Raw genomic sequence first — 26069 nt, forward strand, 5'->3', positions numbered from 1 at the left:
CTTCAGTATAGGAGAAGGCGTAGTTGTTGGAATGGTTTGATGGTGCCGAAGTTAGGAAGGATGGGGGATCCTTCGGTGGTTGGAGGTGGTGATGGGCGGTTAGTTAGCCGGTTCCTTGTTCCTTGTTGGTTGTGTTGCGATTGTCGCGGGCCTGCGTTGCGCTGAGGCTGTTTGAGCGCGTCTTGTTCACTTCGGCCTCATCTTCAACCTCATCGTCTGTTGATACATACTCAGGTGTATATACATAAGAGCGGTGGCAAATGTGTATATCAGCCGCAGCAAGCAACAGCATTTAGACCGCTTCTACCGACATCGGATGGCAAGGGATGCCCTAACTCGTTTCGGAAATACTTTTAATATCCGCCTCTCTTTATATCTTCTCCATATGATATGATGCATATCACACGAAACAGCTTCTGGAAAGAGAAACGTGATGCGCGAAGGCCTAGCGTGGATAACCGACTGTCTAAGTTAGAACTGCATCGGTCAACTGCTACGGGGGTGTCTTTATATAGAATCCGATAACCTTAACATCTTTCTGCATGCATGAGCATGAAACGCTCTGAATTCGCAGACGACCGACCCTTTTAGCCCTGTTATATATGTTCACTTCCTTAAAGGCTTAGTCAGATCGGGTAAATTGAACATCTTACAGCATCGAATCCTGGATTTCATGGTTTTTTCTTACAAGTATTGTCTTTTATAATAGAAACCCCTCGTTTTAACGCCATCTGTTGTGCATACTTTGCATGATCAGAAGTATGCAGCAAATGCAATAAAGGAAGAAACAGAATAACACACGCACCCCATACGCCCTATAACAGTAGTGTCCAAAACGTTTCGAAGACTTCCCTTTCCAGTATCAAGATGAAGAATAGTAGTGATTACTACTCCTCATCTTCCTGCGGCCTTAAACAATAAATCGGCGCACTGGTAACATCCCCATCGAACACCAAAAGGTTCTGTAGCGGCTGCTCCCGCTTGCCCAGGAAATTAATAACTCCCTGTGCGAGCATCCCTCCCAGTATCGCAGCAACAGGTGATAACTCCGCTCCCACGCTATCCAAGAACGAGATCGCAAATGAAGGATCGACGTTCTCGAGCGGCAAGCCCAGGGTATTTCGTGCATCGTGCATGCTGGCCATGAACAGTTTTGTATCTTCCTTGTGCTCGTATGGATCCGGTAATCTTCCGTGTGTTTGTTGGAATTTCCATAGTCCTGCGATTATTTATATCAGCATGTACCCATATACATGGAGAGTTGGATGTACAATAAGGGAGTACTCACCATACACAGCCGGCAGCACCGGGGAAACACCCTTTCTCTTCCTCGGTCTCCAAGTCTTATCGATCTGCGAAACCACAGCCTGCTCCAACGGACAGTAAACTTCTTCCTTGGTCACAAATTCCGTAAACTTCCCTCCTGACTCCTTCTTGGTCGTAGTGCTGACAATACTCCTCGTCCTTGTCTCGCCCCCGATCTTTGTTTCGACATTCGATTTTTCTCTCTCGCTATAAAATATATGTGTGATACGTTAGCCCTCCTGCCACCCAATCCGCTGAAAACTATTTGGAAATGGGAGAAATGGGTGAAGAATCCTCACATAACAAACTGATGCTTTACCAAATCCGCAAACACGAATCCGTAAAGCCCGTAGCAAGCACCCGCATAAAACGCAACTCCAGCTTCTCGACACGCATTATTGATCGATATCTACCCATAGTATCCCAGATTAGCCAAATACTTTATCACGATAAAAATAAGACGTCAGGCTGATATACCAAAGTCGCAAAATCAGCTTCGGTAGCAATAACCACCGAAAATTGCTTATAATACTCCGCCCCTCTACTCTCAATCCCACCTGTCGTATCGGTAGAAACCTTAACCCTGGGATTCAACTTTTGTAATGCTGGTGCTGCGGCTTCTGCTCTCTATATACCCACTCCCCGATAAATATTAGTCCAAATCCCCAAACCCACCACCGTTATAAACCAAAAAGAAGGAGAAAAAATCCCACATTCAACCCGACCATCCCATCATCCACGAAAAACTGCGCCCCGAGATCCTCCTGCGTCATAGTTTCCGCATCGTGAACCGTAATAGCCCCAATACCAGCCAACACCAGATTCTTAGCGATCTCGTTGCCCAGAGCTTTAATCGTCACGAGAAGTATGTGCGCGTTGCGCATTCTAACGAAAACAACCCACGCCGCCGGTCAGTAACCCAAATAAAAGAGAGATCTTGTAAACCACGGCAATTGAGGTTGAAAAGAAAGTACCTGGCCTGTGCGTCCATGCCCCATAATCTGATCTGCCGGTCGTAAAGCGCGACTTCCTCTGTATTCCTTATTAGCTCCGATGCCTTATGCGCGTGCTAGCTTTGTCGTACCGGCTGAGATCTCATCGGTGACAGGCTGCGAAACGGCAGCAGTGCCGTTTTCGATGACACCTTCCATCGTCGAGGACATTGTATACGCAACAACGGTTATGACGACTAAGTGGTTTGGTGGTTATTATATATATGTGTGATGATGGGTGGGTAGTTGGGTTTTTATGAATGGGCAGATGGATGAGGTTCGCTTGGGATGGTTCTCAAAGCTAAGCTTTCACGCGATGTCAAGGGTCCCCTTTCACAACAGCTATCCCCTGTAACTGATCAAGATCACACAAATTCATGGCATGTAGGTGCAGCTTCATCAAGGAAAATGGTGTTTTGGCCTCAATTGTCCTCCCATCAAATCCATTTACCTAGAGAAAAAAGAAACCATAGCTTTTGATATCACAAAAAATATGTTTTATACATACATCCCACCATGTAGCGGTTGGAATAAGGGAGTGAGCGAAGAAAAAGGCAGGCAAAAAGAACTTAGGGCTGGCTCTCTAGGATCGAATGAGAAAGAGAAAAGAATAAAACCGGTTAGACGCGACGTCGACAATAGTTTATCCGCAGCATCGTAATGGTAAAATAGAAGCAGCATACTCAATGGTATAAGAATTTGAAGAGCGCAAAAACGGGTAACAGGCAAAGCAGGCATAGTGACAGAAAAACAAATCGAGCGAGGTTCTCGAGAATGTGATTTGTGAAAATGGAGAAGCTAAAAGACGCCAGTAGCACTCCCAGCCAGGCAGCTATAAAGGAACACATAGAAGGGAAAGTTGGTTTAACGGCCGTGATGTCTCATTGAACGTTTGTGGTATGGGACGTTTCGGCAGAGGTACGAAGGATGATGGGGGAATGGAAAAACCCAAGTCGCTGGTTTGTAAGAAACAATTTCAGAAACAAAGCACCCATGCTAAGGAAAGGATTTTCGTATCAAAAAAGCCCTAGAGCGGTCGGCGTTATTGCTTAGGTACTTTCGAAGAAGCTATGGGTCCGACTAGGCTGTTCCTTTTGTTAGCAGAGCATCTCTACCAAGGTTATTTTCCCTATTACTACTTACCGCCAATAAGCTCCGGGTCAAGCAGTGCTCCTAAATCGCTTGGCTTCGTGCCGGACAAGCTACCATTGGTAGAAACTTCACGCTCTTGCTGGGCAATGGCCTGAGCAGAAACGATTTCAGTCAGACGACGGAGCTTGGGCAATTGCAACCCTAAAGCAAAGATGATTAGTATGCAACATAGGAGATATCAAGGAGATTCAAAACTCACAAGATGGAAGATATGTCTCAAGCGCAGTGATTAGACGTGGCTCTGCGATTTCGTATGGACCGCTATCATCCATGTCAACTGGTGCCAGAAGTAAGACCTCATTCTTGTCGGTGATGGCTCTCTTCTCAACAGCTTTCATGATTTCTCCGTTGATAGGTTGCTCATAGTCTGCGACAAGATACTGATTCAAGAGCTTCTGGATTTGTTGGGGAGACAGCCTACAGTACGATTAGCTTATAGATCCTCGGATGATGATATCAAACTTCAACTTACATCCAGCAGATATCCTGAATAATTTCAATGTCGTTCAAGGTAGCCTTCTTCAGCTGAAGAAGCTTGGTTGCTTGCTGTACAAAGTCAATGTTAGCAACACATTCCACCTTGTTGTAGTTCCGAAGGTTCTTTCTTACCATAAGGTGCTCGAGCTGGAGAGTTCCCTCTGGCATATCGTGGCTCTTGCACCATTCCTCGATACGGGTGATGTTGTAGTTGATCTGAAGGCCACGCTTCCAGGACAAGAAGTTACGACGAAGGAGAAGGTCATTGAAGGCGGTGACTCCGATAAGCTTTAATAATTCGGTCATGGCCTGTGCAACGATCGTATCCTCAAGATAGTACGTCTTCATTGCCTTGTAAACCTTGTTCATCAAACTGAGGAGGTCATCCATACTGAAGGCAGGAGTGCTCGATGTCTGAAGCAGCTTGTTCAAAAATCGGTTGCCCTCGTTGGTAACGAAGCCAGGGAGAGATTGCGACTCGATTATAGCTGGGACAATCATCTTGTAGAGACGCTTCTTCAATACTTTCATCCAAGTGTGATAGATATTGAACTCGAGACTCTCAAGATCGTGCTTGACAACTTCAAGGAGCCTATCATACTCGAAGTCATCGGTCTTCTGGGCCTCATACCAGTCTTCAGCAAGGAAGACAAAGGATAGCATTTCGTGAACGTTAGAAAGCCAGAAAGCTCCGAGGTTGATCAATTCTTCTCCATCGTATTGCTATTCAAGGTTAGTAACCATCTGCTTCGTGTTGGACATGTTACCAGTAAACTTACCATAACCTCTTGCTGGATGTTCTGCATAACAGTAGCGAGAAATCGCTCCGACTCCTTCACGAAGCCGTTATGCCACATCTCGGAAGTAACAAGATTGATGAGGTAGGCTGGGAAAAGGACTTCTTTATCCTCAGGAGGATTCTGGGAGTTCGGTTGAGGGATCTTGAGGTTCTGGATGAGACCGAAGGAGACCTCATGATTGAGCGCACTCTCGTCCTCGAGGATGTGAGCGACGCTTGTCTCAGGGCTCTCGAGCAAGGGAGTAAAGTTGAAGCCGTCCGACCCACCGGAGCCGTTTCGGCGATGACCTTGGTTTGGTGCTGCTATCGATTGTGGTCGGGGATCGTAGTTGCGAACTTGACCATAAATTTCTCGAGAAGCAGGGCCTGTGACTGCTACGCTTTGACGTTCTGTGGGTTTACGTCCTGACACCATCTTGAAAATCTCGTTCATGCCACCGCCGCCATTCTTGACGGGGGCTGCCGGCTCGGCTCCTCCATAGCCGATCGGTGGCCTGCTGCTCATCTCATCTTCCAACATTGTAATCTGCTGCTTAAGACCCAGGTTCTCAGTCTCTTGCTCTTTGAAACGACTAATGGTGCGCTCAAGTTCGGCCTTGGACTTAGCAAGGTTCTCCCTAAGCGTTTTAGCATCCTCTTGAAGGCGTCGACTGTTCGCTTCTGATTCTTCGTACTGTTTGAGCGCAGTCTTTAGTTCTCCTTCTAAGATTGGCAGGCGAGCCGATAAGGCGTGGTATTGGTTGACCTCGCTCTGTGCCTCTCTTTGATTCTGCTCCGAAGCAGTGGCCTTGTTTCTCCACACCTTCAACTGGCTCTCCAGGCTGTCTACTTGTGACTCTAGTGCCTTCTTTTCCTCCGTTCGCTTCTGTAGCGTCTGTGTGAGTTCGACGACCTTGTTTTCCAACTTGTACGAGACCTCCTTGATGTGGTCGAGCGAGCGAGCTTCTTCGCGCAACGATTTGAAAACCTTCTTGGCTTCCTTCCTACGCCACAAGCTTTGGATAATAACGACCTTGCGCCGGTATTGACGCCATTTGATGATACCTTGTCTAGACCGGTAGACACGTTGGATAATCCTGGCCGCGTTTTCGAGGCGGGTTTGCAAGATGTGCTCTCTCGTAAGACGGCCCTTGCACACTGAAGATATGGGAGGTGAGTCGGTCATCGTGAATGCCGGGCAAACCGATTGAAGGGGGGTTTTGGGGGTCGCGGTAACTTACGGGCTTGTAAACGAACGACGCTCTTGCGAGTAGCAAGGAACATCTTTCGTTGTCTTTGCCCTCGCCAGACTCTTTGGATGGTCGTTGCAGCATGGATTCTCCGCGATTCCTGTGCTTTGGTCCTGGCCATCCAGCCTCTTGCGAGAGATTGAACTGCGCGGAGTGAGGTCATCGTTTCCAGGTAGCGTCTCCTATAGTATCTCATCCTCAAGTTCTTCTGAATCAAGACGGCTGCCTCGTTCAGTCGAGAAGTACGGATATTTTCAAGATAGGCAAGCTAAAGATTCACAAGTTAGTGATTGAGCGGCTACCCGTCACGTACTAGGGAATGACATACCATGCCAGCCCTAAAGAAGATCTTTGTCTTTCCGAGTTGATATTTATCTTCCTCCTGGATCGCCTTCTTCAAAATCTCCAAACCCATATCTCTAGGCTCACCCCATTTAGAGGAGTGTAATAACATGTAGTATCGGAAGGCGAACTCCTCATAAGTCCATCGGGTAGGGTAACCAGCACAACTGATTCTGACTGTTTCCAAAACACCACAAGCTCTCAACTGGCTCAAAACCATAGGTCCCTCCCATTTGAAGGCAACCTTGGCCTCATTGGGCTTGATACATCGAATGTAATGGACTTCGGTATTACCGATAGTCTGGACCAAATCAATCAAAGAGGCCTTGAAGATACCTCCGAGTGTTGGTTTACGATTCGCGGCGCCAGCTGCAGGTCTCCGGCCGGGTCTACCGGGGGCGAGAGGAGCAGGTGTGCTCGGTTTTGCGGAAGTCGTGCTAGCAGAGTCCGACGACTGTTATATATTAGTATGATCCCCGCAAGATCGTGCTCGGTCATATTCAAAAACCTACCTTATCACGGACTTGAGCGGATGTCTTAAGAATAGCCGTCAGGAATTCGTTATTGGCTGAATTGAGAACCTCCATATGTTCATCCGGAACAGTATCACGATTTTTCTCAATGAAACCCTCCACGTCGTAGGTAACGTCGACGGCATAGTGGCAGACGGTAAATGTGGACTTTCCAAATCTCGCCTTCTTGTAGAACTTTTCGAACTTGCCACCAGGTGTGGCGAAGTTTTGATCCAACTTGATGACAAAGGAGCCATCAGAACCGCCCAGCAGCCTGGATTCCTCATCAAGAAGAGAGAGGATACCAAGCTTGCCTTCAATCAGTTCGATACAAGGCTGGTTATCGGAAAAGTCGATGAAGCTCCAACTAATCTCTTCACGAACGTATTCCTCCTGTTCCAACTTGAAAACGTGCTGATTGAAAGACTGCTGTAGCTTTTCGTTGGCGAAGTTGATACAAAACTGCTCAAACGAGTTTTTCTTAAAATGCTCGAAGCCGTAAATATCAAGAACACCAATGAAGCCCTTGATCTTATCCAAGACTTCAGTGGGTAAAAGACGAGCGTTAATAGTGACAACGAGCCAATCGAACAAACTGGCATAAATGTACTTCGCAACGGAGTCTTTAACAACCACACCCTGCTTAGGAGTCAAATCGGACATGATTTTGTCGTTACCGGTGACACGCTGCTTCTTGATCATCCATTTTGCGAATGCTGGAGGGTCGACACCCAACAGCTCGGCTGCCTTTGCAAAAGATGGTTCAGTAGCTGGCAACGTCGCACTGGAACCGGTTCCACCGATCTTTGCATTTCCGAGATGGAGCAAGGCTGCCAACACTTTCCAGATTTCTTTCTGTGCCCTTTCGCTGACATTAACAGCCGTGAGGGCATTCCGAGTGAGGGTGAATTCCGCAGCATCATCAACATTAGGGATAACGGGGTCGCCACCCTGGTTCAGATAGAAGTAATTTTCAACTTGTTCGAGACCAAACTCCTTTCTCTCTTCCTCGGTTGAACCGGCGATCAATTGGTAAAAGATATGATAGTTTCGTTCGGAAGGCGGCTGGTATACCAGACGAGATCGTTCCAGCAGATAAATACGAGTCTTTGCACCAATAATGGTCGTTTGCTGGTCGAACATGATCTCAATGTACTTTCCGAAACGCGATGAGTTGTCGTTACGAGTGGTTTTGGCATTACCAAAGGCTTCCATTATCGGATTGGTAGCCAAAATCTCCTCCTCAGTCTTGCTCATTTTCCCACCTTTCGTATCCCTCTTCTTACCGGGCTTATCTGGGTCTTCCACTGTGGCGAAATACCGCATGATGTGCTTAGCCGACACGGTTTTGCCAGCACCGGACTCTCCTGATACGACCACAGTCTGATTTTTGCTATTGCGCAGCATTTGACTGCAGTTCGTTCTCAGTATCTAGTACAGCAGTCAACGGGCGAGTCTAATCCTTACCGATAAGCTTCCTCGGCGATTGCAAAAAGATGGGGTTCCTGATCCTCTCTCCGTTTCCCCGCATAGCCTTGAATCATCGATGAATTATATAGATAATCCAGGCGGTAAAACGGGTTAGTAGCAATCAGCACGATACCACTGTACGTGTAAATGCTCTGACGCATGTAACGGAGCTTGATGGCTTGGAGCACTGTTCACCAGGAGCTTGTGAGCTTCAATTTCATACGGCGAGATGGCATAATCCTCGACCCCATACCTGCTGGCTCGTTAAGATGCGAAAGACTTGTCAAGTCATCGGATGCTTCGATGATTGGAGGGTTTGCAAGTGGTGGTAGCGTCGAGTCATTTGGGTCCTTGAACGCTGCCATCTTGGTCGTAACGGTTTTTTCCTAACGGGATACAGTGAGCTATAGGTACCGGCATAATGAGATCTTATATCCAGCATACTTCGCCATTATCGAGCTTCAACACGATGGAGACCTTATCCCCAGCCTGTGAGACGCTCTCGACCTCTGCAGCCATCCATCCTTCGGTAACATCGGGATGCCAGACCCGCCTGGGGGACGTTAGCCGTGCTCTACTATTGGATGCAGCAGACGAAGGTACGAGCTAGTGACTTACGTTCCCTTCTGATAGAGATCCATTGTGAAGTAGTATTAAATTAATGGGGGGGAGATTTTAGTAGAGTTATAGCTTCCAAAAGCTGGAAGGAAAGGTCCTTCCCAGAGACCAGTAGTATCCAGCTACGGGAGAAACTCGAGTTAGCGAAAGCCTAGACTAACAATGATGAATGATGTCACGGATGAAGGTGAATAGATGATACTGATGATGGTGAGGACAGGAAGAATGGATGGATGGGGTTTGACTTGCTGTATGAAAACACAACCGCTATCCAAGAAGAAGATTCGTAAACACGTCAACCATAAATTTTCTATAAAAAGGAGCGTTTGTAGTTTAATCCAATAGTCACTTCCAAGTGATCGGAATCCTATGAGCTCGTATTATCTCGTAGTCGTGCTGTCGGCGGTAGTGGTGGTGATGACGATGACGGGGAGCTCTGAAACGGTGGAGTAAAGGACCTCCTATCAGCTCTTGTTTGATTTGGACAGCTTAGCTTCCCTGAAGCTTTGACATTCACCAGCTAAAAACCAAAGATAGGATATCCAGGAGAGTATACAAAAAGACAAAGAGGTATAGATGACAGTATAGTATAAAGAAGAAGATCCCTTTTCCACGAAGCCGAGATGCCGAGGGGAGGAGAGCGATGGCAGGCGTGTCGGGACGGGTAATGGTGAGGTTGCGAGGAGGAGGGATAGGAAGGGGAGGAAGGGGAGAGACGTTTCAAGCTGGCTTTGCTCTCAGCTCCAAACAACTCAACTCGGTTTCTGGCTCTGGGTAAGGAAGTGCTTAGACAACCCTGCAACCTCACTTCCAAAGTATCACCCTTTTCTTGATTTTATTTTTTTATTTCAGAACCGACCTCAATAAAGTCCCTTGCAAGAGAACGGCTATCTAGGACATTCCTCATCGATGGGAATGGCGGGTCCTAGTGTGCTGCTAGCTTGCTGCACCGTGACAAAGTAGCTCCAATTTTCCGCAATCGTGGTGATCGAGAGCATTCACCAACAGGCAGAACCTGCATCCAGATACTGCTTTTTTTTCACACGGCGCTCTACATCGCATAGACCCTCCCAAGGAGCAGCCCCTTTTTCCCTGATCATACTATGCTAACAAGCAGCTAGCATCCTCGGATTTCACCTACATAGTACACATATCCTCAAGGATATAGTCATTGTTTGCTTACTTGCTTGCACAATATATACTAACTACCGGAAAAACGAGCACGACAAGATATATACATCAAAAGAAGGGTCGACAGAACACCCTCCTTCTAGCATGGGGCCCTCGGCCTCCTATAGGTGCGGTTCTGCGACGGCCATGAGAAGATCATGTTAGCCCTTCCTATTCAGGGCCTATCCGCCAGACCTGCCAGTGGGTTTTCCAAGCTAGTTTCTCCATGTTTCCCTTGTCACCGACAGCTGGCAAAAATGGGTGGGGTCCCGTATCAGTAGCCTTAGCCGAAGACGTTTGGATATGCCAGCTCTATCCTTGCATTCGACGAGCTTCCAGTCGGGTGAACTCAAGCTCCCTTTTTTTTCTCCTTTCCCTCGTTTGCTGTGCGGTTTCGCATGGAAGAAGGGAAGGAAGGATCTTTGAGGTTTCGACAGCTCGTTTAAAAATGCCAAGCCGTCTAGTCGAGAGAGGAAAATGATGAAACATGGAACTCCACAGCGCTCAGGCAATGAAGCTCTTTTTTACATATTTTGTACGGATGTTAAAAAGGGTCGTCTGAAGTTTCCATGTTGGAGAAGGAATACATGATTCCTTCAACCTTGAGTATGCCATCAAAAAGTATTGGGAGAAGACCACCACTTCGCCGCAGGGTTGGGGGTTTTTCTTTTCGTCAATTCCGTACCGCCGCCGGTGGCATAAATGCCAGCTTCTAGAAGCTGAAAGGACATCGGAGTGCGCTGCATTTTGTAACGCCCATACATGCGAGCTGGCTTACCCCGGACCATAACTGTTGGGAATCACAATGGTGAATCCAAATCCATCCGCCATCCCAACCTGCAGGCATAGTCTCACAAACTGACCGCCCTAAGTCAACAAAGATTCATTCAGGATTTGATTTGAGACCGGTTTCCAGACTAAAGATAAAGAAAAGGTTCGTGTATCGTACGTGTATCAAGAATCCGCTTGTATCTCAATAGGTGAATGTCTAGCTAGTCGGCCCAGCCGGTCCAAGCTGTTGGAACATCAGGGTCCTCTTCAATCTAGCTTCGAATTCTACAGGATCATACAAGCATACAAGTCCTCAATATCAGGTCTGGTATATTCCGACGTCACGGTCGGAATTGATTCAATTGGCCTAGCTCTGTTGCACGGTAGATACTCCGTGTACGCGGTATGCTTCCTGAACATCTGCTAGCCCAGGATTCACCAGGATTCAATACCAAACGGTAGTATATATTGTAGACAAGCTAGAATTATATCCCGATCAGTACCAAAACAAATAACATCAATCTGACATATGGCACCGACGTATACGTGTACCCGGCATACGCGAACGGCGTGTCTGACCATAACAAACATTTTTGTATAGTGTCCTTAGCTCTAAAACAACTCGACTGACTCGGTCGACCCCCTTAGACCCGACCGGATCTATATGGACTTTCGAGGAAGCTATTCGGATGACTGGGTCCTCTTCGTTGGAATTGAAACGCTGCCATTCGCTGACCGGCCAAGCTGGTTAGCTCCGAAATTTTTCCTTCCTCAACGTTGACCTAGCAGACCCTTTCCTCCATATCAGCGCACCCCTCCGTGGTGCAGTAGCAAATGGTCAAGAAAAAAAGAGAAGAACTCGTCGAACTGGAAGAAAAGAGAAACAAATTTGCAAAATTTATAAGCTAGACACCTTCCCCCGGCGGTTCCTTGCCACTAAAACCGGCACTAGTTTTTTTTCTGATACCAATTTTCCCTATTATTTAAGAGTTCTGTTTGTACAAATCTTGTGGACTGTGAATGAGCAAGCGAGTGGGTTTTTTAGTAGAGAAAAAAGAAGAACAAGAAAATTTCCGAAATCTCCAAAAACTTCTTCCACCGACAACCAGAACTTCCTGTTCCTCCCCAACACTCAACAACGCTCCTCCCCCTCTTCCTCTCCTCCACTCCACCGCACTCATCTCCATCCAGCTCCCACTCCCTTCCACCGACCTCGGCATCACCGCTTCCTTTACCATCCATCCAAGTACGTTGCAGGTAGCCTTCTTGATAAAGGGCTGTTCCATAAAAAAGTGGAGTTTGGACGATGGTAGCTAACCTCTCGCCACAGCTAGACCAAACCGAAGAGAAGAAAAGCAGAAGCAGATAAAATAACAATGTCGGAACCAATTCGCAATAAGAAGCTTGACCTCGCGGCCGCACCGTAAGCTACCTTCTAAATCATCGAGTTTGGTCTCATATCCGGCATCTTCATCACCGAGTTTGGCGTTTGTCGATGACCAGACGGAGCTCCCAAACGTCATCTATCAAGTTGGTATCAATAGCTGATAAACTTCCTACGGTGATGTTCATTAGTACCCCGCAAAACACCCCTCTCAACAATGCCCCCATTTCTTCCCATGCTGTCAAGCCTAATGTCGCTTCTATCGAAGAAGGTATGATATAAAAATTTCTCCCCTCTGTAAAAATTTTCTTTTGGATATACATATAGATGGATTTGCTAATGGCCTTCCAGAGGAGCGTGCTCTTGCTGCTGGAATGCTCGCCCAGAACCCCCAGTTGGTCTCCATGATCCAGGGACGACTTGGAAAGCTCATCGGCCGTTCGTCTGGCTACATTGAATCCCTCCCACCGGTCATCAGGCACCGTATAACTGGTCTCAAGGGTGTTCAGAAGGAACACTCCAAGCTCGAGGCCGAATTCCAAGAGGAGGTCCTGCAGCTCGAGAAGAAGTACTTCGCCAAGTTCAAGCCACTGTACGAGAAGCGTTCCAGGATCGTCAACGGTCATGAGGAACCAACCCAGGAGGATATCATCGCCGGTACCGCCGAGGGCGAAGAGGTTGACGACACCAAGATGGAAGAGGACACTGCCACCGTTGCAAAGGGTATCCCAGAGTTCTGGCTCTCTGCCATGAAGAACAGCACATCGTTGGCCGAGACTGTCACCGATCGTGATGAAGCTGCTCTCAAGCACTTGACCGATATCCGCATGGAGTACCTCGAACGACCTGGATTCCGTCTCATCTTCGAATTCGAGGACAACGAATTCTTCACCAATAAGACCATCAGCAAGACCTACTACTACCAGGAAGAGAACGGATATGGTGGTGATTTCATCTACGATCACGCCGAGGGTGACAAGATCGACTGGAAGCAAGGCAAGGATCTCACCGTTCGTATCGAGAGCAAGAAGCAACGCAACAAGAGTATGTACCAATTTGTCTCACTATCACAGCACGGATACTAACGAAAATACGCAGATACCAAGCAAACTCGTATCGTCAAGCGCACCGTTCCTGTTGAGAGTTTCTTCAACTTCTTCACCCCACCAAAGCCACCAGGCAGCGAGGACGGCTCCAACGCCGAGGAAGATGAAGAGATCGAGCAGCGTCTCGAGCTCGACTACACTCTCGGTGAGGACATCAAGGAGAAGCTCATCCCACGCGCCGTTGATTGGTACACCGGGGAGGCTCTGCAGTTCGAGGAAGTCGATGAGTTTGATGAGGGTGATTTGGAAGACGATGAGGATGATGACGAAGAGGCCAGCGACGATGACCGAGATGAGGACGACGAAGATTCCGAAGAAGATGTAAGAATTCCAACTCAACCCCCCTTTGAAAAGAAATACTAACGATCCGCTCTAGGATGAGTCCAGAAAGAACCCCAAGCAGGAGACTGCTGAGTGTAAACAGAGTTAAAAGTCCGGATGTTACTCCGCTTCTGGATTTGTGACTCTTGTTTCATTGGACTTCTCCTTTCATCCATCTTCGGGCTTATCTCCTATTTTCTTTTTTCCATGCACCATCGATTCTTTTCTGGGGCCTGGCGCGGGTTGTTCTCTTTTATTTTGTGATTTCCTTTGCTCCCTCTTACATTTTTTCACTTGAATATAATTTTCCTCCCGTACGTATTGCTCTTTACTACGGTGCTAAAGATTAGCTGCACCGGCAGTATCCAAAGGGTCCACGACAACGAGAAAAGAAAACCTCAATCCTCCCTCCCGATGTCGTCTCACCGTTTTTTATTTTTATTTTATTTTTTATTTTTCCGAGTTTTTCTTTCTGCTACAAACTTAAAGTACTTGTGAACTGGATATCCCTGTTGCTCTAGAGGAAGCAAAGAAGATGATGATACGCTGTATATGCCGCAGATGCGCCCAAAAGATTGATTCTGTTTTTTTTCTTTTTTCTTTTTTTAATTATTGATATATCAATGACGGCTTTTGAATGGACATGTTGAACCACCCCGTATGCACACATTGGCCCTCCGACCCGCTATAGTTATACAATCCTGTACCCCATCCAGACTGCTTAATAGTCGATTTAATGCCATGCGACGCCGTTTATAATCCGCAGCATTCTAGAACACGGACGAGAATAAATTTATAATAGACTCAGAACACCACTAACATCCAATGGGGCGTCGAGGTTGCATGACGTGCTCTGAAATTTTTTTTTAAAAAAGAGGGAGAGCTCTGCCGCACTAGGCCGATTAGTTAGGAACCCCTCGCTTTGCCCCCACCATTTGGCTGTTAGGTAATGTCGGCGCATGTAAGAAGCTTTAGCGACCGGAGTTTAACCGTCGCGCCCAAATCGAACGAGAAAAATTAGACCAGGACGGTTTCAAGAACGGATTCCATCCCTCGGGTGTTTATTCTTAAGAGTCATAGTCAATTGCTTTAGTAAACGGCCGATATCGCGGTGGTTTGGAGACTATAAATTATTAAGCCTGCTTTAGCCATGGGCTGGTTGTCGTACTAAAGTCGTAACATAACCAACTTTCAGTTCAGTTCAACATTCAGTTCGAGTATCACCAAGCTTGTACCCCACAGACGACACTCTTCTTCTTCTTCTTCATCTCAACGACACGCGGCTTCCGATCCAAACTTGCATCATATCGCGCTACCTCACCTACCTCCGTAGAAATATACCCTCGTCGAAACCCGGGTATATAGCAACTGTCGAAGCTCCAATTGCTCCTTTCCTCTCCATCCTTCCGGGATCTTAGTCATTGTATCAGTGCTAGCAAGATGCCTCCAAAGGACATCGTCAACAAGGCCGCCGATGGCCTTGATGCTTTTGCAAACACTTTGAGCATCTCTGCTTCGCCTACAAACACCTTCCACAGCCCTGGCAGCCACTTCCCATCTAGCTTTGGTCGTGGTTCACGTCCTGCTAGAGCTTCCAGACAGCTCAAACCGTTCAACACCGAGGATATCAAGATCCTTCTTCTTGAAAATGTCAATCAGACTGCACTCGATATCTTCAATAAGCAGGGTTACCAGGTTGAATTTCACAAGAGTTCCTTGCCGGAGGATCAGTTGATTCAGAAGATTAGGTAGGAAGGTCCAAACCTCGAGTTTACGTCACAAGCTACAATTGCTAATATATTCTCTTTCTCTGTTTTTGTTGCTGGTTGAAAATAGAGAAGCTCACGTCATTGGTATCCGCTCCAAGACAAAGCTTACAGCCCGAGTCCTCGCCGAAGCCAAGAACCTTCTCGTCATCGGCTGCTTCTGTATCGGTACCAACCAAGTCGATCTTGAATATGCGGCAAAGCACGGTATCGCCGTCTTCAACTCGCCTTTTAGCAACTCTCGTAGTGTTGCAGAGCTTGTGATCGCAGAGATTATCACTCTCGCTCGCCAAATCGGTGACCGTAGCTTGGAGTTGCATCAAGGAAGATGGAACAAGGTCAGCGCCAAATGCTGGGAGATCCGTGGGAAGACATTGGGAATTGTTGGCTACGGTCATATCGGCTCGCAATTGTCTGTTCTGGCTGAAGCTATGGGTATGGCGGTTCGGTATTACGATGTCGTTCCGATTATGTCCCTTGGAACGGCTAGGCAGGTTGGGTCGCTCGAAGAGTTGCTTCAGCAATCGGACTTTGTGACCTTACACGTTCCTGAACTGCCTGAGACCAAGAATTTGATTGGAGAGAAGCAGTTTAATCATATGAAGAACGGTTCGTATTTGATCAATGCTAGCCGTGGCAGTGTCGTCAATATCCCTGATTTGATGTGAGTTTTTCTATTACCGTTCTTCTCTAGCGAAACGTCGTTACTAATGCATCTACAGCAATGCTATGAGATCCGGTCGAGTCGCCGGTGCAGCTCTGGACGTCTATCCAAATGAACCGGCTGCCAACGGTGACTTTTTCACAAATGATTTAAATCTTTGGGCCGAGGATCTTCGCGGTCTCAAGAACATCATCTTGACTCCCCACATCGGTGGCAGTACCGAGGAAGCCCAGAGTGCAATCGGAGTTGAAGTCGGCGACGCTATCGTCCGCTACGTCAACGAGGGCGTTACCATCGGTGCTGTTAATATGCCCGAGTGCACACTTCGCTCGATTGACTTCGAGCAGGCCAGTCACATTCGCGTCATCTTCATCCACCACAATAAGCCCGGTGTGTTGAGACAAGGTTCGTCCGTTCGCTCTTTTAAAAAGAAACTAGAAAGGGCTTGCTAACAATCGCGTAGTTAATGACATCTTATCAGACCATAACGTCGAGAAGCAGATTTCTGATTCTCGCGGAGACGTTGCGTATCTTATGGCAGATATCAGCGATGTTAAGGAATCTGAGAGGAAGGATATCAACGACGGTTTGGAGAGCCTGGGTGGTAAGTCCGCACCTACTGTTATGAAGAAAAAAGGGATGAACTCGAGAATACTGACCGGTTTATGTAGCTTGCATCCTTACTCGCGTTCTCTTCTAAACTATCCGTCTCAATATCCTCTTGATGACGATTCTTCGAATGGCCTCTAGATCCAATCATTGGTTAACCCCTAACCCTCGTACAAATTTCTAATCAACACCACCATAAAAAATTTCTTGTCCATACTCACTTCTTGTTTTCGATATTTCACTGGCAGCGTCATGGTTCTGAGGCATTATGGGTACCTGGTTCTTCTTTTGTCTTTGTGTGTTTTTGGGCGAAGATATTCAACAATTGGGCGTTTAATGATATTTTGAACTGGCAGAAGACAAAAGAGAAAAGTCCGGCTTCAACAAAACGGATAGAAAGGGTGGAAAAGTGCTTTTGATACATGTATACTAGTATATGTTCTTGTATTAGAAGGGCCTCTAAAAATCATCACCGTCTCCATATGATAGCAGTTTATCTCATCTCATCGTGTTGTGAACGTGGTTTATCCAACACCCCACGCAAAATCCCGAAACCCCTTCCATAACTCCGAAAACCACACATCCCGACCTCTTTAACGTACCGTATCTCAGCCTGGTCCGAAACCCAACCCATCCCACTCTACCATCAACCTACACCCCTACCGCCGCAGGTTTTCACTCAACATCATCCGTTTTTTTTAAAATGTTCGCAATCCGCCGTTCCGCCGCGTCAGCTGGCAAGACGATATGCCGTCGCGGGTACTCGACTGAGACGCCGTATGCGTCTACTTATAGCAATTTGAAGATCGGGAAGGATACGAGGTTGATATATCAGGGGTTTACGGTATGGATATTCTTTGGGATAGCGGTTGAGGGTAAACCGGGAGGAGATTTTGGGGTGGATTGGAAAAATTGAGATGCTGATTATCGTTTCCGGGCGGTGTGTGAATAGGGAAAACAAGGAAGGTTGGTGGGATTTGATACCCGATTGACGGATGGGGATTTGAGATTATTGGATCGGGATGGGAAATGCTGATTGGAGCGGGGGTGTAGCTTCCATGCGCAGCAGGCTATTGATTATGGTATTTCTTTATCATTGATGTTTTGGAACTGCAGTTGGGTTTACTGATCGAGGTTGTGAATGTAGGCACCAACGTCGTCGGCGGAATTGTTCGTATACTCGATATCATAAAACACCTTCGAGGAAATCACGAATTAAAGAGGAAAAACTAATATTACGGAGTCGGTAAAATAGAACCCAAAGAAAGCTGGCACGACACATCTTGACCGACCGGTGTTTGGAACTGTTGCCGACGCGATCAAGGAGGTTCAAGGTACTGCTTCTCATCGGATACGGGAGAACTTTGTGGGGGGATTTGTTTTGCTGACGTAGAGGCTTGATAGCTAATGCTTCTGCTATCTTTGTTCCGTACGTGCAAGTTGCTCGAGTGAGGTATACGGAATGGTATGCTGATGAGGGGATTGATGTAGACCACCCGTTGCGGCCAAGTCGATCGAGGAGGCTATTGAGGCGGAATTACCGTTGGTTGTTTGGTAGGTTTTTAGTCATGTTCTGGGGGTTCCAGTGAAAGAGGGTAGAGATGGAGCTGATGCTGTCGGATAGCATCACTGAAGGAATTCCACAGCATGGTATGTCGGACCTCTGCTCAAAAATCTACAAGGATTATACTAATTGGAAAGGTAGATATGGTCCGCGTCGTTGACATGCTGAAAACCCAGAACAAGACCCGATTGGTCGGACCGTATGTCACTTTACACCTCTCTAAACATACGATAATTGGTTGGGAAAATGGGAACTAAAAGGGAATATGCAGAAACTGCCCGGGTATCATCATGCCCCGCGACAAGTGCAAGATTGGTATCATGCCTGGCTTCATCCACAGCGCCGGCCGCGTCGGTATCGTCTCGCGATCTGGTACCTTGACATACGAAGCCGTCAACCAGACCACCAAGCACGGCTTGGGCCAGAGTCTCGTCGTTGGGTATGTTTTCCGGTCCTTCCAACTTTGGTCCGGACAGCCATGGGGCATGTGCATTTGCTAACGTATATGATTGGGTAGAATTGGTGGTGATCCATTCTCCGGTACAAACTTCATTGATACCCTAAAGGTTTTCCTTGAAGACGATGCCACCGATGGTATCATCATGATCGGTGAGATTGGCGGTTCTGCTGAGGAAGACGCTGCCGAGTTTATCAAGGCGCATAATGTGAAGAACAAGCCTACCGTTGCCTTCATTGCTGGTATTTCGGCGCCACCTGGTAGACGTATGGGTCACGCCGGTATGTATCCTCTACTACAATTCAATTAATGTATGACTTTGAAACTGATGATTACGAATAGGCGCTATCGTCAGCGGAGGAAAGGGAGGCGCTGACTCCAAGATCGCTGCTTTGAGCGCTGCTGGTGTCGTTGTCGAGAGGAGTCCGGCTTCTCTGGGCAAGGCCCTCCACGAAGAGTTCGTCAAGCGTGATTTGATATAATCTTTTGCTATCTCCGAAATTGGAATTTAACGAGGAGAAGAAAAGAGACCAAAAACAATAGACTGAAGCTTGTCGAAAAATGCAAATTACTTGGCCCAGGCTTCCCCCAATTCTTTTCTCTACTTTGACTGTGTAAACATGTTTCTTTTTTTCTTCTTCCTTGTGTAGGTAGTGATCGAACCTGGTGAGGCATACTCTTAGAATTATAGTCGATTCGAGAAGTTGAAGTTGCTAGTTGAAGCTGAACTAATATCAATTTATAACGTGGAGGCGCATGGCGGTCGAGCACGCTCGTGTCGACTGCCAAAAACGGCCGGACCTCCTTTCCCCATATTAACTTCCACCGCTAATTAGCAGCAACCTGACCTTCTCCACTAAACCACCATCACGATATCACGACTTCTCCCTCATTCTGCCCAGCGCTGCAATTCCTCGAATCGCATCATGATACCTTAGAGCTTCGTTTGTACAACTCACGTAATATCGTCCATTCGTTCCGTCTACCCGCGTCCCGTCGGCAGCTGTTGCTGTTAAAACACCTCAAAACGCCACCAACGACCCAACGTTATAACTGCATTGCATTATCCATAACGCCCTCAAGAATCACAGAAAAGGGAAGGCAAGATGTTATCCGGAATCCTCTTCTTCAATCAAAAAGGCGAAAATTTGATCTTCCGGCAATTCCGCAACGACTGCCGCCCCCGCCTCTCCGACGTCTTTCGCATTCAAGTCATTTCGAACGCTCAAGTGCGCTCCCCGATATTAACGCTGGGCAGCACCACATTCTCCCACGTGAAACATGAGAATATATACCTCGTCGCCATCACAAAAAGTAATGCGAATGCGGCGCTGGTGTTTGAGTTTTTGTACCGCTTAATCGCGTTGGGGAGGAGTTACTTTGGGAAATTCGATGAAGAGGCGGTGAAGAATAATTTCGTGCTAATATATGAACTGCTGGATGGTATTTACACCCTTTAAGCCTTTCTCTACTTCTCCATCTACGACGGCTAAACATCATGGGTAATATAGAAATCCTCGACTTCGGATACCCCCAAAACACCGAAACCGACACCTTAAAAATGTACATCACAACCGAAGGCGTCAAGTCCGAACGAGCGATGGAAGACTCCTCCAGAATAACAATGCAAGCGACCGGGGCCCTCTCATGGCGTCGCGCGGACGTCAAATATCGCAAAAACGAAGCCTTCGTCGACGTAATCGAAGACGTAAACCTCCTCATGTCCGCCGCAGGGACAGTCCTAAAGGAAGATGTAACGGGACAGATCATCATGCGAGCTTATTTGTCCGGTGTACCCGAATGTAAATTCGGATTGAACGATAGATTGTTACTTGACGATAACGGGCCGTCCAGACCTAATGGGAATAAGAATGGGAGTAAAGCTACCCGTGCGGCTGCTGGGAGTGTTACGCTGGAGGATTGTCAGTTTCATCAGTGTGTGAAGCTTGGGAGGTTCGATACGGATAGGACGATTAGTTTTATCCCGCCGGATGGGGAGTTTGAGTTGATGAGGTATCGGGCGACGGAGAATATTAATTTACCGTTTAAGGTTCATGTTATTGTGAATGAGGTTGGGAAGACGAAGGTGGAGTATCAAATTGCGGTTAGGGCGAATTATGGCAGTAAATTGTTTGCGACGAATGTGGTGGTCAAGGTGCCGACGCCGTTGAATACGGCTACCACCCATGTGAGGACCAGTCAGGGGAAGGCGAAGTACGAACCGGCTGAAAATAATATTGTTTGGAGGTAAGCAGCCTTTTCGCTATCAGCATCATGAGAATAACAGCATTAATCGACTTCTTCTATAACAGAATCCCTCGGTTTACCGGGCAATCAGAATACGTCCTATCCGCGGATGCAATCCTCACCGCAATGACAAACCAAAAAGCCTGGTCTCGCCCACCGGTATCATTGAACTTCTCGCTGCTCATGTTCACAAGCTCCGGTTTACTAGTGAGATACCTCAAAGTCTTCGAGAAGAGCAATTACTCGAGCGTTAAGTGGGTGCGGTACATGACAAGGGCGGGGTCGTACGAAATCAGATTTTGATATTTCTTTGATTTATTGGGGGGTTGCGGGGTTTGGTTTTTTTTCAATATGTATCATAGATTTAGGCGATCATGAACCCATTCGTAATGATAGCTGTTCTTGAATTTAGCGTTCGCGATAATGTTATAATGAATTATCATTTACCATTCGAGTATCCGGGTTATGACCTTTGGAATTTGTATGATGAATTAGGTATATACACCACGACCGCTAAAGAACTATATTACAAACGAATAGATATAATATAAGGTATATCTTATAACTTTCCCTTCCGAGAATCTTGAGATCTCCATACAACAAGTTTAAGCCCGATCCCACTTGACCAAATTATCATACTCATAAACCATTAACGCCAATCCATGCCGTATCCCCAAAGCCACCAATCCCATTGCCAACTGGAAGCCCATCACCCCAAGTGCCAAAGTATCCTCCCTCATGGATCCAAACCACACCAACCAAAGGTTAAGTATGGTAAGATTGCTACACTCCTTGATCACCCCTTCTTCATTCCTAACCAACTTGACAACCTTAAACTTCTCCATAGCGGTCAACAATACTACCGTAACCTTCTTCGGCGGCTGTAAAAACTGTGCCATCGATGGTTCGAGGAGATGTGTTCTAGCGTTAAACCTCGGTAATCGATGACGCGGGCAGGGGATTAATCCAAATAACTGTGGCGTAGAATAACACCCATTAAATATCTGCGGCAGCAAAAGTAACATCAAAGTCTTCGAAAAATGTCCAAGTATTCCAACCACGCTGAACAAAAACCCAGCGAAATAGCAGTACGTATCCCCCACGAAGACTTTTGCAGGGAACCAATTGTAACGGAGCAATGCTAATGAAACGCCGAGGAATGGGAGGAGGAAGTAGAGGGAGAAGAGGTGGGAGTTCATTGCCGGATGGCCTGGTTGGGAGATGTAGAGGATGTCGTTGAATATTATTAGTAGGGCTATGACGATGGATTGACCGACTTCGATGCCGTTTATGCCGGCGAGGATGTTGATTGCGTTCGGGCCGAGGATGGCGACGAAGGCCATGTAGGCGTAGTAGAGCCAGCCTGCAATATACTATATTAGTTTTTGTAAGAGTCTAAAGGTTGTGAATATAAGAACGTACCCAAGTTGAGTAACCGCCCAAGATAAGGCTGTAGCATCGTCGGGATGGAGATTACTGTAACTCCAAAATCGACATAGTAGACCACGAGCATGGGAATAGCAGCGATAGCGGGTAGGAGGATCTTATGTCGCCACCGAATATCAAATAAATCGTCCGCCACGCCCAAGAACACCATGCTCTGAAGGGATAAGATGGCAGATAGATATTCTCCTAGCTAATAAACCCCCAAAACTCAATCAGCTTCCGTTCGAATATCGAATATCGAATATCAAATTGACAAGGGTATGAAGGCCAGCATACTTTATTATGCGGAAACCGATGTAATGTCCTCCCGACGACCGATTGTTGAACCTCGATTTCATAATCACGGTTTCCTCCACCCGAGGTTTGGACAAGGTATTCGTAGAACGGGAAGGGTATGAACAGGAACATGCACATGATGTACACGACTGCGCAGACAGCACCCATCGTCTCCGGACTATAGTAACACCACCCAATTAGCACCCATTCTACAAACCATACCCCATAAAGAAGAAACATACATCTCCGGCCTGTGCGTTTTCGCCATATCCTTCCCCTTAAACCCCACCTTCTTGAAAGCATCGCCTAGCCATTGTATCAAGCAATACGTCGCCGCGAAAGCGAATCCACTGAACCCTAACGATGCAACAATCGGTTCGCCGCGCGACCGGAATGCAGCGATTATGATGGCTGCACAACCACTCGTGAGTGTGAATAGCGCGAGGTATTCCTTGGTCGAGATGTCGGTCCTAGTGGCCGGGAGGAGGGTCATCGTTTTACGGGGTAGCCGGGCATCCGGTGCTCGTTCACAGTCGTGAGAAAAATAAATGAAAAAAAAAAAAAAAAAAAAAAAGATAAAATGGATCAAGTACTTTGTAATAGAATTAATGAGCGACTCGAAGTACAGAATAATATAAGAACATCGAAGGCGAACGGAAGATATTCTGCCGGCGGAAATGAACACCCTGTTAATTACTTAATACAATGTAGCTCCAACTGCCATTTTGAAGCCGGCGAGCCTCATTGTCCAACGCCATCTCATATCAGGGGCAAGTCTCGGGGGGGGGGGAAATGCGGCAGGTGCGGCGGAAGTGCGCCGTTAAGGCTAACAACACCCAATAGGGTTTCGGCAAATACCAATAGTAACCTCAACCACGTTCAAAACGTCTACCTTCTATCGCAGCGACCACAGCGGCCAGCAACCATGAGTTGGGTCACGAGAACGATTCGCAATGTTTGGAAGCTTGGGATCCGGGTATGATGGTTATCTATGGCGGTCGTTTGGAGAAAAGAATTGGGGGACTGAATGGATGGCTAACCTCCGAGATGTCGACAATAGGATTCCGTCTATCAATTAGCTGTACGGCCTTCACCTCTCCTCGCGATCAATCATATACGGAATACTACGAACTTCAATGGCTAATATAGGTGGTGTGGATGTGGTGGATAGACACTCGGTGACACCAAAGTCGGTGTTCTCGTCGGAGTCGACTCCTACGGCAACAAATACTACCAAAACTACGAGGAGGAACTGCCGCGTACGTTCGCCATATCCAAAATACAGAAGGAGAAGAAACGACACGCATTTGGTACCGGGAATATGCTAATTCGTGGTGCGGTTGTGGACGGGTAGTACGAAACCGATGGGTCATCTATAAGAACTTCTACGGTGATGCGTATGTTACCCGGGATTCCTTTCTTTTCGGTATAGGGACGGATGATCTAACTAGGAGTATTCTGGGCGGATTAGAGCGGAAATAGAACCCGGTTGGCACAGTTGGATGTCTTATGCGACCGATAATGTCCCGAGTTCGTCGGTTATCCCGAATACAGGGTACCATAAGTGGGGGAAGAATATCGGGTACAATCCCACGCAGACCCGTGGTGCCTATAAGCCATATAATACGTATGTTCCTTTTCTAGACACCCGATTGCGTGGTCTATGAAGCGGTTCATAGGACTGACGAGATACTAGTGTGAGACCGAAGATTGCGACTTGGGATCCCCAGGTTGCGGAGAGGGGATAAGCAGGCGAGCGCCTGTATGTGAAATTATCGGCCTTTGCATTTTAGATTTGTAAATATGAATTGAATTGGAATCGTAGATATTACAGTTCCATCTTGCCGTCTTGAGTGTCTAACTTGGAAATTGGAAAGACCTATCCCGGCGATGGTTGGCCACCACGATCACAAGTATTACTTCAGTCATTGCGCAAAGCTATAAGAGTTTCCGGTCTTGGTCGTCGACGTGAGACTAGTCCTTGTTCGTCTCCAATTAGGCTTTTTGTTCTACATTGATGTATTTCAGAGATGTTCTCCCTCCTTGTTTCGAGACCCCCCAAAATTAAGCAACGGTGGGTTTCTTTCACATTATAATAGGTACCTAGTTTCTTGAAGTATGAATGAGTGTCGTTTTGCGGTCTTTAAGGTCTCGCCCATTCGACACAATTAGTGTAATTCCCGTTTCATCGATAGATTATTGAGCATTCTACATGTGCACATCCTTAATCTCATTACCCCCTCATCATAGTCATCCTTATTCTCTCCTTCACTCTCCGTATCCGTTGGCAGATCCGCCACCTCGATTCTATGTAGTCGATGCAATGTTAGTAAGTCGAGTCTCAAATATAGGATTCGGAAGCTGTATATCTAACCTATCCCAAAGCTTCCTAATCGTCCCCTCAGCCACGGCGGGGAAAATTCTAATTACTTCGTCACAAAATGTACCCCCTAGTTTCAACTCTCTAAGCTGCTCTACCAAATCCATCGAATATCCTTGTCTCATCGCCAGACTCCTCAACTGTATTAACGAATATCCCGCGATAGAACAAGGAGTATCGTTCACTAGTATATCAAAACTGCCATCTTCAAATGAAAGAGGAGGAGGGTATTGTGTAATATGGACTCTATCCATCGTAATATAAAGTTCGTCGAACCAGCCGCTGCTGCTTTTGAAAGCAAATCCCAGGCGATGAAAGGATTCAAGGACTGGATCTAGGGGCTTGCAGGTGAATAGCCGAATATCCTGTAGATTTGGACAAGTCGCAATCATTTCATCCCATGGCCTCTTTTTAATATAAAACGCTCCTAACGTCAATTTTTTAAGCTTTAGCAGCGCTGACGGGAGGAAGCCCATGTCATGTCCATTCATGTTAATTAACCGTAGTTCTTTCAGTGTTGATCCAATAGTACGCATCTAAGCGCAGAATAAATTTCTCAATTCTGGATCTATAAGACTTCGGTTGTTAATGTAATCGCTAATATTAAGGTTGAGAACTCGAAGTTGAATATTGTTTTGTGGTTGTGCTGGCGCTAGAATGCTTAATTTCGAGAACCGTTCAATCGATAGAAGGTTAAATTCGACCATGTCATTGATCACCTCCAGGTGCGGGAGGCCAGTTATGAATGTTACGGTTAGAACGAATTCCCGGTATGCCTTACAAGTAAAATTTATTCTAAATCCTTGCACGGAACCCCAATTTTCGAATAGTCGTTTAGGAAGCCGTGTTTCAGGCGTCATGCCGACGGAAGGGTACGTCATATTGAATTGAAAGCGAGTTAATTCCGCGTTGCGAAGTTGTTGAGGGAGGAAGGTTATAGATCGAATGTTGGGGAGTTTTGAGATTATTAGAGTAAAAATTGTGGATCCGTAGATACTATTGCATAGAAATA

General features: G+C 46.8%; 9 protein-coding genes across 9 annotated transcripts; 6 read left to right on the plus strand and 3 right to left on the minus strand.

Annotated features, from left to right (window-relative positions):
• Positions 1–887: 887 nt before the first annotated feature.
• DFL_002247 (uncharacterized protein) lies at positions 888–2468 on the minus strand (the record flags this gene model as incomplete). Its single annotated transcript, XM_067631005.1, has 7 exons — positions 888–1219; positions 1289–1512; positions 1605–1714; positions 1783–1932; positions 2019–2190; positions 2280–2337; positions 2390–2468. 7 exons carry the CDS (start codon positions 2466–2468, stop codon positions 888–890), a joined length of 1125 nt encoding a protein of 374 aa, XP_067493593.1.
• A 909-nt stretch (positions 2469–3377) lies between these two features.
• DFL_002248 (uncharacterized protein) lies at positions 3378–8919 on the minus strand (the record flags this gene model as incomplete). Its single annotated transcript, XM_067631006.1, has 13 exons — positions 3378–3382; positions 3441–3590; positions 3649–3866; positions 3922–3995; positions 4059–4649; positions 4706–5862; positions 5946–6222; positions 6283–6750; positions 6809–8219; positions 8276–8465; positions 8532–8664; positions 8723–8831; positions 8897–8919. The coding sequence occupies 13 exons, from the start codon at positions 8917–8919 to the stop codon at positions 3378–3380; spliced, it is 4806 nt and encodes a 1601-aa protein (XP_067493594.1).
• Positions 8920–11526: 2607 nt separating this feature from the next.
• Positions 11527–12206, plus strand: DFL_002249 (uncharacterized protein; the record flags this gene model as incomplete). The annotated part of the gene is made up of 3 exons (XM_067631007.1): positions 11527–11584; positions 11947–12083; positions 12168–12206. The coding sequence occupies 3 exons, from the start codon at positions 11527–11529 to the stop codon at positions 12204–12206; spliced, it is 234 nt and encodes a 77-aa protein (XP_067493595.1).
• Positions 12207–12213: 7 nt separating this feature from the next.
• On the plus strand, positions 12214–13757 carry DFL_002250 (uncharacterized protein; the record flags this gene model as incomplete). Its single annotated transcript, XM_067631009.1, has 5 exons — positions 12214–12260; positions 12413–12492; positions 12573–13265; positions 13320–13648; positions 13704–13757. 5 exons carry the CDS (start codon positions 12214–12216, stop codon positions 13755–13757), a joined length of 1203 nt encoding a protein of 400 aa, XP_067493596.1.
• A 1331-nt stretch (positions 13758–15088) lies between these two features.
• On the plus strand, positions 15089–16778 carry DFL_002251 (uncharacterized protein; the record flags this gene model as incomplete). The annotated part of the gene is made up of 5 exons (XM_067631010.1): positions 15089–15396; positions 15485–16078; positions 16137–16483; positions 16542–16682; positions 16750–16778. The coding sequence occupies 5 exons, from the start codon at positions 15089–15091 to the stop codon at positions 16776–16778; spliced, it is 1419 nt and encodes a 472-aa protein (XP_067493597.1).
• A 612-nt stretch (positions 16779–17390) lies between these two features.
• Positions 17391–19190, plus strand: DFL_002252 (uncharacterized protein; the record flags this gene model as incomplete). The annotated part of the gene is made up of 12 exons (XM_067631011.1): positions 17391–17531; positions 17640–17653; positions 17741–17769; positions 17835–17857; positions 17943–18021; positions 18092–18116; positions 18179–18241; positions 18312–18337; positions 18393–18450; positions 18523–18690; positions 18769–18989; positions 19051–19190. The coding sequence occupies 12 exons, from the start codon at positions 17391–17393 to the stop codon at positions 19188–19190; spliced, it is 987 nt and encodes a 328-aa protein (XP_067493598.1).
• A 624-nt stretch (positions 19191–19814) lies between these two features.
• Positions 19815–21258, plus strand: DFL_002253 (uncharacterized protein; the record flags this gene model as incomplete). The annotated part of the gene is made up of 3 exons (XM_067631012.1): positions 19815–20151; positions 20220–20955; positions 21021–21258. 3 exons carry the CDS (start codon positions 19815–19817, stop codon positions 21256–21258), a joined length of 1311 nt encoding a protein of 436 aa, XP_067493599.1.
• Positions 21259–21560: 302 nt separating this feature from the next.
• DFL_002254 (uncharacterized protein) lies at positions 21561–23170 on the minus strand (the record flags this gene model as incomplete). Its single annotated transcript, XM_067631013.1, has 4 exons — positions 21561–22318; positions 22378–22591; positions 22678–22855; positions 22920–23170. The coding sequence occupies 4 exons, from the start codon at positions 23168–23170 to the stop codon at positions 21561–21563; spliced, it is 1401 nt and encodes a 466-aa protein (XP_067493600.1).
• A 432-nt stretch (positions 23171–23602) lies between these two features.
• DFL_002255 (uncharacterized protein) lies at positions 23603–24425 on the plus strand (the record flags this gene model as incomplete). Its single annotated transcript, XM_067631014.1, has 6 exons — positions 23603–23653; positions 23738–23758; positions 23849–23936; positions 24032–24074; positions 24149–24304; positions 24374–24425. The coding sequence occupies 6 exons, from the start codon at positions 23603–23605 to the stop codon at positions 24423–24425; spliced, it is 411 nt and encodes a 136-aa protein (XP_067493601.1).
• Between the last annotated feature and the right edge of the window lie 1644 nt (positions 24426–26069).

Source organism: Arthrobotrys flagrans (genome assembly GCF_004000055.1).
Source record: "Arthrobotrys flagrans strain CBS H-5679 chromosome Unknown unitig_3, whole genome shotgun sequence".
Lineage (NCBI taxonomy): Eukaryota > Fungi > Ascomycota > Orbiliomycetes > Orbiliales > Orbiliaceae > Arthrobotrys > Arthrobotrys flagrans.